The sequence below is a fragment of the Littorina saxatilis genome, linkage group LG6, assembly GCF_037325665.1.
Source record: "Littorina saxatilis isolate snail1 linkage group LG6, US_GU_Lsax_2.0, whole genome shotgun sequence".
Classification (NCBI taxonomy): domain Eukaryota; kingdom Metazoa; phylum Mollusca; class Gastropoda; order Littorinimorpha; family Littorinidae; genus Littorina; species Littorina saxatilis.
The window spans coordinates 47664466-47675566 of record NC_090250.1 but is presented as its reverse complement, the minus strand read 5'-3'; the positions used below and the strand labels follow the sequence as shown (position 1 = coordinate 47675566).

Here is an 11101-nt window from a genome sequence, read left to right as displayed (position 1 = left end):
TGAAAGTGATGAGGCTGTTTGTATGTACCAAGATGTAAACAATGTGCATGACTTTACAGATAACGGTCGTGTGAATGATGGTGCTGCAGGAATACCCCAAATTGGAAATCATGTGCATGACTTAGCATTTAACGGTGACTGGGGTGATGATGGCGGTAAAGAGGGAGGCGAAGAGAGAGTGGTGAAGGTCTGTGGTGATACTGATGATGTTGATGTTGTTGATGTGTATACAAATGCTTCTGATGTTTATATTTTGCATGACTCTCTGGATGTTGGCAATGCGCATGAAATGGATAATGTTGTTGTAATGTCAGATGTTGATGTTCACTTTGACTCGTTAGTTGTTGAGAATGTATGTAACAAATCTACTGTTGAAATAGATGTACATAATGGTAATAGTGAGATTGGAGATTCCTTTAGTACTGAATATAGTATTGAGGATAACCCTGATATACTCTCATGCTTAGCGCTTAATGTCTGTGGAATCACTTCAAAGCTAAAATTTCCTGAATTTGTCAAATTTATTGCTAAATATGACATTATTTGTTTTAGCGAGAGCAAACTTGATGATGTTGATGAGATTAACATTCCAGGATACATAGCATTTTATAAGAATAGAGGAAAATTTCGCAGAAAATCAGGTGGTGTATTAGTTTTAATACGGGAAGTGTTTGCTAATAATATAACTATTTTTGAAGAAAAAAAGCTGTCACATAAGATAAAAGAAGAGATGAAAATATGGTATAGATTTTTGGATGTAGAAATGTGTGAGAATGCGCTATTTTTTAAGTTAGATAAGAAAATACTTGGCCGTGACACCCTTTTCTGTGCTTTATATATTCCCCCAGAAGGATCACCTTACCATAATAAAGATGTTTATGCTGAATTAGAAGAGGTGTACATGCAGTTTGGGGTAGATAATGATTATGTCTGTCTCTTAGGAGACTTAAATTCCCGCACTGGTCATCTGAGTGAAATGTTGTATGAAGATGATCAGCATTCAGAAGGTTTTGTTGATAATGACTTGTTTGACTCTGATGAGGTTGGTACTCTAATAGGTGAGCGGGCATCACAGGATAATAATACTAATAATCTTGGTTTTAAATTGATTGATTTTTGTAAAATGACTGGCTTAGTTATTGCTAATGGTAGAGTTGGCGATGATACAGGGGTTGGTAAATGCACATGTAAGGATAAGAGCGTTGTTGATTATTGCATCTTGTCAAAAGATCTGTTCTCGAAAGTTAAATATTTTTCTGTGATGGAATTTTGTGAAATTTATTCTGACGTACACTGTCCTGTTGTTTTGCATTTATTAAAACAGAATGAAGTACGCGCTAATGATTGCCTAGCAGACGATGTGAAAAACCCAAAAAATGAAGATTTGCTGTCTAAAAGTAGAGAAAAGGATAACAAGTACACAAAACCAAAATGGGATAATAACAATGGGACCAAGTTAGCTTTTGTAGTTAATCTGAATGAGGATGATATTTATACTGTTGAAACTAAATTACAAAATATGCTAGCTACAAGTGAGAGTACGAAAACAGATGACGTTGATAGTGTTACTAATAAGATTTGTAATATTTTAAATTGTTCTGCTGAGAAAATCGGTGTAATTAAAGAACAGAAACTTACGAAAAAGCCACGTTCAAAGAAATTCAAACTACAACAACCATGGTTTAGTGCAATATGCAAAGAGAAAAGAAAAATATTTTTACATGCGAAAAATAAAGCAAGACGCTTTAAAAATGCGTTCAATGAACATGAAAAAAAGAGTGCTTTTAATGAATACAAAAAGACAATAAAAAAGGAATGCAAGTTGTATCATAATGAGTTCGTTAAAACTTTGAGAAAGTTAAGAAGTAATGACCCGAAAGCATACTGGAATCTTCTAAATAAAAATAAAAATAAAAAAAATAATTCCAAAACTAACTATCCAACTTGTTCGGAGTTTTTCGAACATTTCAATAAACTACAAGAGTGTGATGAAAATGAAATGGATGATAGTAATGAACCTTTAAATGAAGCAAGTAATGAATTTCTTAATGCGCCTTTTACAAAGGAGGAAGTTATCAAATGTATAGACAAGCTGAAAAACAATAAGGCATGCGGTCAAGATAAAATAATTAATGAGTATTTAAAAGCGTCACATGATCGAATGATTGATATTTATGTATTGTTGTTTAATGTTGTTTTGCAGTCAGGAAAGGTTCCAACACAATGGGCTGTAGGCGAAATTATTCCATTGTACAAAAATAAAGGCTCCCAAGCTGACCCCACAAATTATAGAGGAATTACTATACTCAGTTGTTTCGGAAAACTTTTCAGTGCAATTTTAAATGCTAGGTTATCAAACTTTTTGGAGAGTAATAATAAATTAGGTCAAGAACAAACAGGTTTCCGCACAGGTTTTTCAACACTAGACCATGTTTTTACTTTGCATTGTATATTACATTTTTTTCTCAACAAAAAGAAGCGACTGTTTTGTGCATTTGTAGACTATGAAAAAGCGTTTGATAAAGTTCACCGTGCATTTTTATGGGAGAAATTAGTTACTTCTGATGTTAATGGGAAGTTTTTAAAAACTGTAAGAAATATGTACGAAAATGCCAAGTCTTGCGTTAAAGTTAATAGTGAGTGCTCTGGATATTTTCCCAGTTTGTGTGGAGTTAGACAAGGGGAAAACTTGTCACCGCTGTTTTTTGCTCTATTTCTAAATGATCTAAAGCCTTTTTTGTTGGAAAACAGTAATGGTTTACAAACTATGTCAAGGGAGGCTATTGTGGTTGGAATGGAAGATACTGATGTAAATGCTTTGTTTCAAATGTTTTTATTACTGTATGCGGATGATACTGTGATCTGCTCAGAGTCTGAAAAAAACCTGCAAGAATGTCTAAACAAAATGCACGAATACTGTTTAAAATGGCGTCTAAATATTAATGTAAACAAAACGAAAGTTATAGTTTTTTCCAGAGGTAAAATTAGAAATAAACCATTGTTTACGTATAATGGCAATTCAATCGAAGTAGTGTTTGATGTAATGTACTTGGGCCTTAAAATTAATTATAATAATAAATTTTCAGTCGCACAGAAGAATCTATATGATCGTGCCTCAAGGGCAATGTTTGTTCTTTTGCGTACGTGTAGACAATTGTCACTGCCTGTGGACATACAAGTTGACCTGTTCGATAAAATGATTGCTCCAATCTTACTATATGGATGTGAGGTTTGGGGTTTTGGTTCCTGCGAACTTGCTACTAAACTTCAATTACGTTTTTATAAAATTGTTTTCAAACTAAAAAAATCAACTCCAAATGCTATGATATTTGGTGAACTTGGAAGATATCCACTAGATGTTAATATGAAATGTAGAATGCTTTGCTATTGGTATAAACTGATTAGTCCTATTCATAAAAATAAATTTTCTAGTATTGTGTACTGCTTTACTTATAAATTGTATATCAACAAGATGATTGAATCTGATTATTTATGTTTTATTGAAAAAACCTTAAATGAAATTGGTCTCCCTGGCCTTTGGACTTCTCAAGAAAATGTTCAATATTCAAGCGCATGGTTTAAACAGAAAGTAAAAAGAAGCTTGTATGACCAGTATATCCATAAATGGTTTACAGAAATTGGAACAAAAAATATGTTTTGGAATTATCGAATGTTTAAAGATATTTTTGCATGTGAAGACTAATATTGTCACACACCTGCCATATCAGCAATGTGTTGCAATGATGAAGTTCAGAACATTAAACAACAATTTGCCTGTACAGAAAGAACGTTACCTTAACATCCCGAGGTCAGAAAGAACTTGCACCAAATGTGTATCACAAGACATAGGTGATGAATTCCATTATTTATTTGTCTGTGATTTTTTCAAAGAAGAAAGAGCTGAGTTGTTACCACCTTACTATTGGAAAAAACCTAATGCACTTAAATTTAAAAAGTTGTTTGCTACTAACAAAAAGAAATTGCTAAAGAATATTTTGGACTTTATTAATAGAATCTGTAACAGTTTTTCATAATCTTTTTAATTTTTATTTATTTATTATATTAGCATATATCATGATTGTATTGATTGTATTTATTGTTCAAAATGCCCCCAGGGGTTATGGACTAATAAAAAACTTGAAACTTGAAACTCCTGGGTATGAACATCGCTCACCAGCTTGTGTTTAAAGGTTGACACGCTGACACAATTATGCACAGTAGCAACATGCCCCCACGAAGAAAACTGAGCGATTTGGATAGAGGAAGGGCAATAGGATGGCTACAAGACGGTGTTGCTGCCAGGCAAGTGGCCCAGAGGCTTGCAGTGGCTCCCTCTGTCATCATCAGACTAAAACAGAGATTCCACGCAACTGGAAGAGTGCAGGAGCGACAACGTTCTGGTCGGCCCAGAGTCACCACACAAAGAGAGGATCGCTGCATTCAGAGGCAGGCCATGCAACAAAGAATGGCTACGGCAAAAAACATTAGGCAACGCCTACAAGCTACCACCAACACTGTTGTTAGTGGTCAGACGATCCGAAACCGCTTACTCAACTTTGGCTTGCGTGCAAGGCGTCCAGTCCGAGGAACAACCCTGACTGCTAATCACCGAGCAGCTCGTCGAGCCTGGTGCACTCAACATGTGAGGTGGCAACGTCAGCAGTGGGCTCAGGTGTTGTTTACAGATGAGTCCCGCTTTTGCTTGGAACCTGCTGATGGTCGCATCCGAGTGTGGAGGCGTCGCGGAGAGCACTTCGCAGAAGGCGCTGTTCTAAAACGACAACGTTTTGGCGGAGGCTCTGTGATGATGGTCTGGGGAGGGATCAGCACACGTCTAAGGACACCTCTGTACCATGTAGTGGGCAACTTGACCGGTGTCCGCTACCAGAATGAGATCCTGCAACCCCTGGTCGTTCCAGCCCTCCAAGCGATCGGCCCTCGTGCGATTCTTCAGGATGACAACGCACCTCACCCTCCTCCTGCCAATCTGGGTCAACTGCTGCAATGGCTCCAGCAGGAGTGGAATGGAGTACCCAGAGCATTAATATGCAACCTGATCCACCCCATGCGCCAACGATGTGTTGAATGCCTGGCACACTACGGAGGGCACACGCGTTATTGACACTGATTCACATTGTTGTGAATTCCATTTTCGAGGGTTGTCACGTTTGACACACTCTAGCTAAATTGTCGCTGCCGCGTTCGATCTTTGCTTTGTTTGTCATTACTCCTTGGTTGTTCAACTATAAAGGACTGGGTGGCCGAGTGGTAACGCACTTGCGCTCGGAAGCGAGAGGTTGCGAGTTCGACCCTGGGTCAGGGCGTTAGCAATTTTCTCCCCCCTTTCCTAACCTAGGTGGTGGGTTCAAGTGCTAGTCTTTCGGATGAGACGAAAAACCGAGGTCCCTTCGTGCACACTACATTGGGGTGTGCACGTTAAAGATCCCACGATTGACAAAAGGGTCTTTCCTGGCAAAATTGTATCGGCATAGATAAAAAAATGTCCACCAAAATACCCGTGTGACTTGGAATAATAGGCCGTGGAAAATAGGATATGCGCCGAAATGGCTGCGATCTGCTGGTGGATGTGAATGCGTGATGTATTGTGTAAAAAAAATCCATCTCACACGGCATAAATAGATCCCTGCGTCTTGAGTCCGAGTCTGGAGATACGCGCGCGATATAAGACTTCATATAACATAACATATAATTTAAAAAAAAGAAAGAATTCGGTCTTGTCCGTTTTGTGTGGCGTGCTTGTAAAAAAGTGATCCTTAGCTTTTTTGAAGAGTGTATTTTAAAAATACACGCATGTGTTTCTCTTGTGATGAGGCTCGCTTTTCAATTAAACAAAGTACTCAAAAGAAATCTTTGTGTGATTTCAAGCCCGATTGGCCTTCTCACAAGAGGTTAAACAGAACGAAATTCAATGCAGCTGTCTTCGAAAACATGAATGTTAAACCAAGCGCCATAACGAGGCTATAATGCAACTGTGGTTGCACAACACGAAATAAATTCTTTGAAAAATGCTCGCTGTCCATGAAGAGCAGCCAGGATGCTCTGTAGCGGTAAGCGTTCAAAGTAAAGGATGTTCGTGATGAATGTAAACCCTGGGGGTGCTTGTGGTCAGACACTGATGGTTTTCAGGAGCCTGATGTTGCATTTAAAACATCGTGCAGACCTTTTATTTTTTCTTGTAAATGGTTAAAACGGGAACAATATATCAATGATCTTTAATCACCAACGCATACAAAAACAAAACGAATATATAATTATTTACACGCCCTCTGGGAGGAAAGATACTTTTTTTTTACAAGAACTTAAAACAAGTCGCGTAAGGCGAAAATACAATATTTAGTCAAGTAGCTGTCGAACTCACAGAATGAAACGGAACGCAATGCCATTTTTCAGCAAGACCGTATACTCGTAGCATGCAGTCCACCGCTCATGGCAAAGGCAGTGAAATTGACAAGAAGAGCGGGGTAGTAGTTGCGCTAAGAAGGATAGCACGCTTTTCTGTACCTCTCTTTGTTTTAACTTTCTGAGCGTGTTTTGAATCCAAACATATCATATCTATATGTTTTTGGAATCAGGAACCGACAAGGAATAAGATGAAAGTGTTTTTAAATTGATTTGGACAATTTAATTTTGATAATAATTTTTATATATTTAATTTTCAGAGCTTGTTTTTAATCCGAATATAACATATTTATATGTTTTTGGAATCAGCAAATGATGGAGAATAAGATAAACGTAAATTTGGATCGTTTTATAAATTTTTATTTTTTTTACAATTTTCAGATTTTTAATGACCAAAGTCATTAATTAATTTTTAAGCCACCAAGCTGAAATGCAATACCGAAGTCCGGGCTTCGTCGAAGATTACTTGACCAAAATTTCAACCAATTTGGTTGAAAAATGAGGGCGTGACAGTGCCGCCTCAACTTTCACGAAAAGCCGGATATGACGTCATCAAAGACATTTATCAAAAAATTGAAAAAAACGTTCGGGGATTTCATACCCAGGAACTCTCATGTCAAATTTCATAAAGATCGGTCCAGTAGTTTAGTCTGAATCGCTCTACACACACACACACACACGCACACACACACACACGCACGCACATACACCACGACCCTCGTTTCGATTCCCCCTCGATGTTAAAATATTTAGTCAAAACTTGACTAAATATAAAAAGAACGTTATTGCACATTACAACAACAAAAACACAAAAACCCGATAATGATAAAGACGGTGGAGCAAGCTCATTTGGATATGTGGGGTTCAAGATATATCAATAATGTCATATACTCGCTGATATGATAGCATTAAATCTATGTGCCCAAAGTGTGTAAGAAGATGAATGAGGACTGGTGACTTTCGACAAAACTTGGAGTGGCGACTTTGAAATTCTTTCTTACTGTCTGGACCTCGTTATATTGCACACGAGATGTCAACGGTATGGTACGCAATACATACTCCAAATGTTATCGCAACTAACATACATTCTTTTTTAAAATATTTTTTTTATTGTCTTTCAGCTCACAGACTTTTTGACATACATATCTCATTAAAATCTGAGCAAACGCACAAACACACACGCATGCTCGCGCATGTTTATTCATCCATTCTTCCATCTGCAGAAATGTCAGTTCGGGTATTTACGTCATACACACCTTTGAACCTGTCACTGTCTCAAGGACACGGGTATCTCAACGTCACACGCACTTTTAAACCTGTCAATGTCTAAAGGACACAGGTATCTCAACGTCACACGCACTTTTAAACCTGTCAATGTCTAAAGGACACAGGTATCTCAACGTCACACGCACTTTTAAACCTGTCACTGTCTAAAGGACACAGGTATCTCAACGTCACGCACACTTTTAAACCTGTCACCGTCTCAAGGACACAGGTATCTCAACGTCACACGCACTTTTAAACCTGTCACCGTCTCAAGGACACAGGTATCTCAACGTCACGCACACTTTTAAACCTGTCACTGTCTCAAGGACACAGGTATCTCAACGTCACACGCACTTTTAAACCTGTCACTGTCTAAAGGACACAGGTATCTCAACGTCACACGCACTTTTAAACCTGTCACCGTCTCAAGGACACAGGTATCTCAACGTCACACACACTTTTAAACCTGTCACTGTCTCAAGGACACAGGTATCTCAACGTCACACACACTTTTAAACCTGTCACCGTCTCAAGGACACAGGTATCTCAACGTCACACACACTTTTAAACCTGTCACCGTCTCAAGGACACAGGTATCTCAACGTCACACACACTTTTAAACCTGTCACCGTCTCAAGGACACAGGTATCTCAACGTCACACGCACTTTTAAACCTGTCACCGTCTCAAGGACACAGGTATCTCAACGTCACACGCACTTTTAAACCTGTCAATGTCTCAAGGACACAGGTATCTCAACGTCACACGCACTTTTAAACCTGTCAATGTCTCAAGGACACAGGTATCTCAACGTCACGCACACTTTTAAACCTGTCAATGTCTCAAGGACACAGGTATCCCAACGTCACACACACTTTTAAACCGGTCACTGTCTCAAGGACACAGCCTCACAGGTATCTCAACGTCACACGCACTTTTAAACCTGTCACTGTCTCAAGGACACAGGTATCTCAACGTCACACACACTTTTAAACCTGTCAATGTCTCATGGACACAGGTATCTCAACGTCACGCACACTTTTAAACCTGTCACCGTCTCAAGGACACAGGTATCTCAACGTCACGCACACTTTTAAACCTGTCACCGTCTCAAGGACACAGGTATCTCAACGTCACGCACACTTTTAAACCTGTCACTGTCTCATGGACACAGGTATCTCTACGTCACGCACACTTTTAAACCTGTCAATGTCTCAAGGACACATGTCTCTGCCTCACGCACACTTTTAAACCGGTCACTGTCTCAAGGACACAGGTATCTCTACGTCACGCACACTTTCAAACCTGTCACACTGTCTCATGGACACAAGTATTTCTACCTCACGCACACTCGCAATCCTGTCACTTCTGAAAGGTGTGCAGTGTGCGGTAAGATTAAGCAGTTGTTGTCATGCACGAATCAACTGACGTCTGACGTCAGAATTCAGCTTCGCTTTGCGGGACGCCGCCGTAAATGCCTGCCTTCGGGTTACTGCGTTTCGTGGTCAGCAGCGGATCCGGCGGGTTCGAACCCCAGTCCCGTGATGAACATGTTGGTGACGGTGATGACGAACACAAGTACTACCGTCAGAAGGTGGATGCGCTGCGTGGTGACGTCATATATTGCGTCATCCGTGTCGACATAATCGTGAACGGGGTTTTGGGGGAGAAGTGCAGCAGCGCCAGTACCTCTCCGTCCTTCGGTACCGTTGTTGTTGTTCATGATGTTGTCGGGGCGGTCGTGGTGGGTAGGTGCGATGGTGGTGGGGGATGACCGGCTGGACAACACTCGCGACTCGCGCGCCCATATGACCAGGATGAGGACGGCAAAGAAAAACTGCAGCAACAAAAGGGAGACAACACACTGAAGGAAGGATGGGAACAAGGTGTTATAGCGATTAGAAAGGGAGGCAACAAGGCGTTAGCGATTCTCTACAATTTGCAGCGTGCACACTACTGTAGGGAATCACAAGTTGTAGTGATATCTTCATCTAGAACATAATTATGGTCGACAAAAACAAAACAACAGTGTCCTACTACCTTAGACAGCAAGAAACATTAGATGAATTAGCAACTTTCATCCTCAAAACTAAACAAAACAACCCCTATACGAGGCTTAAGTTGCTTGTTCATTCAGCCCCATGGCGGCAGGGTGTTGATTCCACATGGCTTGAACACTGTCGTCTGAAACTCAGCACAGAGCTTACGTCTACTGGCGTTTCACCTGACAGATTAAAAAGAGTCAGACCTGCCCTTGCGACCGCCGCTCGGGAGCGACCACCTGCCCCCAACGACCACTCCGAAGGATCCCGGCGGACGAGTCTTTGTTCTATATAATTCTCCTTTCCATAACGACCACGTGTCTATAACGAGCACTTTTGGTCGGTCCCTTGAGTGGGTCGATATTGACAGGTTCGACTGTATAAAAAAGACAGCTAAATCTAAACCAGTTACCTGGCAGGAGATGGAGAAGACGATGAGACCGAGAAGAGGGACGAAGAACGTCGTGTTGTCTCCCCTGGCAGCCAGGAGCATGCGCAGTTGCGATATGTTGGCCATGAGGAGGGCAGCGTCCATCATGGCGTGTGCCAGAGCCTTCCTCGACGTGTACTCGTTGCGAGCCGGTGTGACGGGCGGGGCCTGCAATCATCACGTCACCATACCGTACATTGACATTTTCACAGCATTTTACTGCGCACTATGAAAGTACCACGTCATTTTTTCACGGTACTCTCAAAGTATGACGTCATTATAGGGGAAGGTCCCTAAACATGGACTACTTTTTACATTTAGTCAAGTTTTGACTAAATGTTTTAACATAGAGGGGGAATCGAGACGAGGGTCGTGGTGTATTAGTGTGTTTGTGTGTCTGTCTGTCTGTCTGTCTGTCTGTGCGCGTGTGTGTGTGTAGAGCGATTCAGAGTAAACTACTGGACCGATCTATATGAAATTTGACAGGAGAGTTCCTGGGCAAGATATCCCCGGACGTTTTTTTCAATTTTTCGATAAATGTCTTTTATGACGTCATATCCGGCTTTTTGTAAAAGTTGAGGCGGCACTGTCACACCCTCATTTTTCAATCAAATTAATTGACATTTTTGTAAAGCAATCTTCGACAAAGGCCGGACTTCGGTATTGCATTTCAGCTTGGTGGCTTAAAAATTAATTGATGACTTTGGTCATTAAAAATCTGAAAATTGTAATAATTTTTTTTTATATAAAACGATCCAAATTTACGTTCATCTTATTCTACATCATGTCTTGATTCCAAAAACATATAAATATGTTATATTTGGATTAAAAACAAGCTCTGGAAATTAAAAATATAAAAATTATGATCAAAATTAAATTTCCGAAATCGATTTAAGAACAATTTCATCTTATTCCTTGTCGGTTCCTGATTCCAAAAACATATA

The 11101-nt window shown here is 40.0% G+C and overlaps 2 protein-coding genes across 6 annotated transcripts in view; one reads left to right on the top strand and one right to left on the bottom strand.

Moving 5' to 3' along the window:
- The first annotated feature begins 307 nt into the window (after nucleotides 1–307).
- LOC138968033 (uncharacterized) lies at nucleotides 308–6155 on the top strand. Its single transcript, XM_070340595.1, has 2 exons — nucleotides 308–1538; nucleotides 6148–6155. The coding sequence occupies exons 1-2, from the start codon at nucleotides 308–310 to the stop codon at nucleotides 6153–6155; spliced, it is 1239 nt and encodes a 412-aa protein (XP_070196696.1).
- A 61-nt stretch (nucleotides 6156–6216) lies between these two features.
- The window catches only part of LOC138969382 (uncharacterized), a 36704-nt gene continuing 31819 nt past the window's right edge, over nucleotides 6217–11101 (bottom strand). For 2 of the 5 annotated variants that reach the window (XM_070342154.1, XM_070342155.1), the window contains exons 4-5: nucleotides 10140–10325; nucleotides 6217–9522 (exon numbers count right to left, since the gene is read on the bottom strand). In XM_070342154.1, coding sequence (XP_070198255.1) covers nucleotides 9175–9522; nucleotides 10140–10325 — 534 coding nt within the window. In that variant the 3' untranslated portion in view covers nucleotides 6217–9174. The remainder of the gene's footprint in view (nucleotides 9523–10139; nucleotides 10326–11101) is intronic. The other 3 variants (XR_011456448.1, XR_011456446.1, XR_011456447.1) reach the window with 3 other exon arrangements.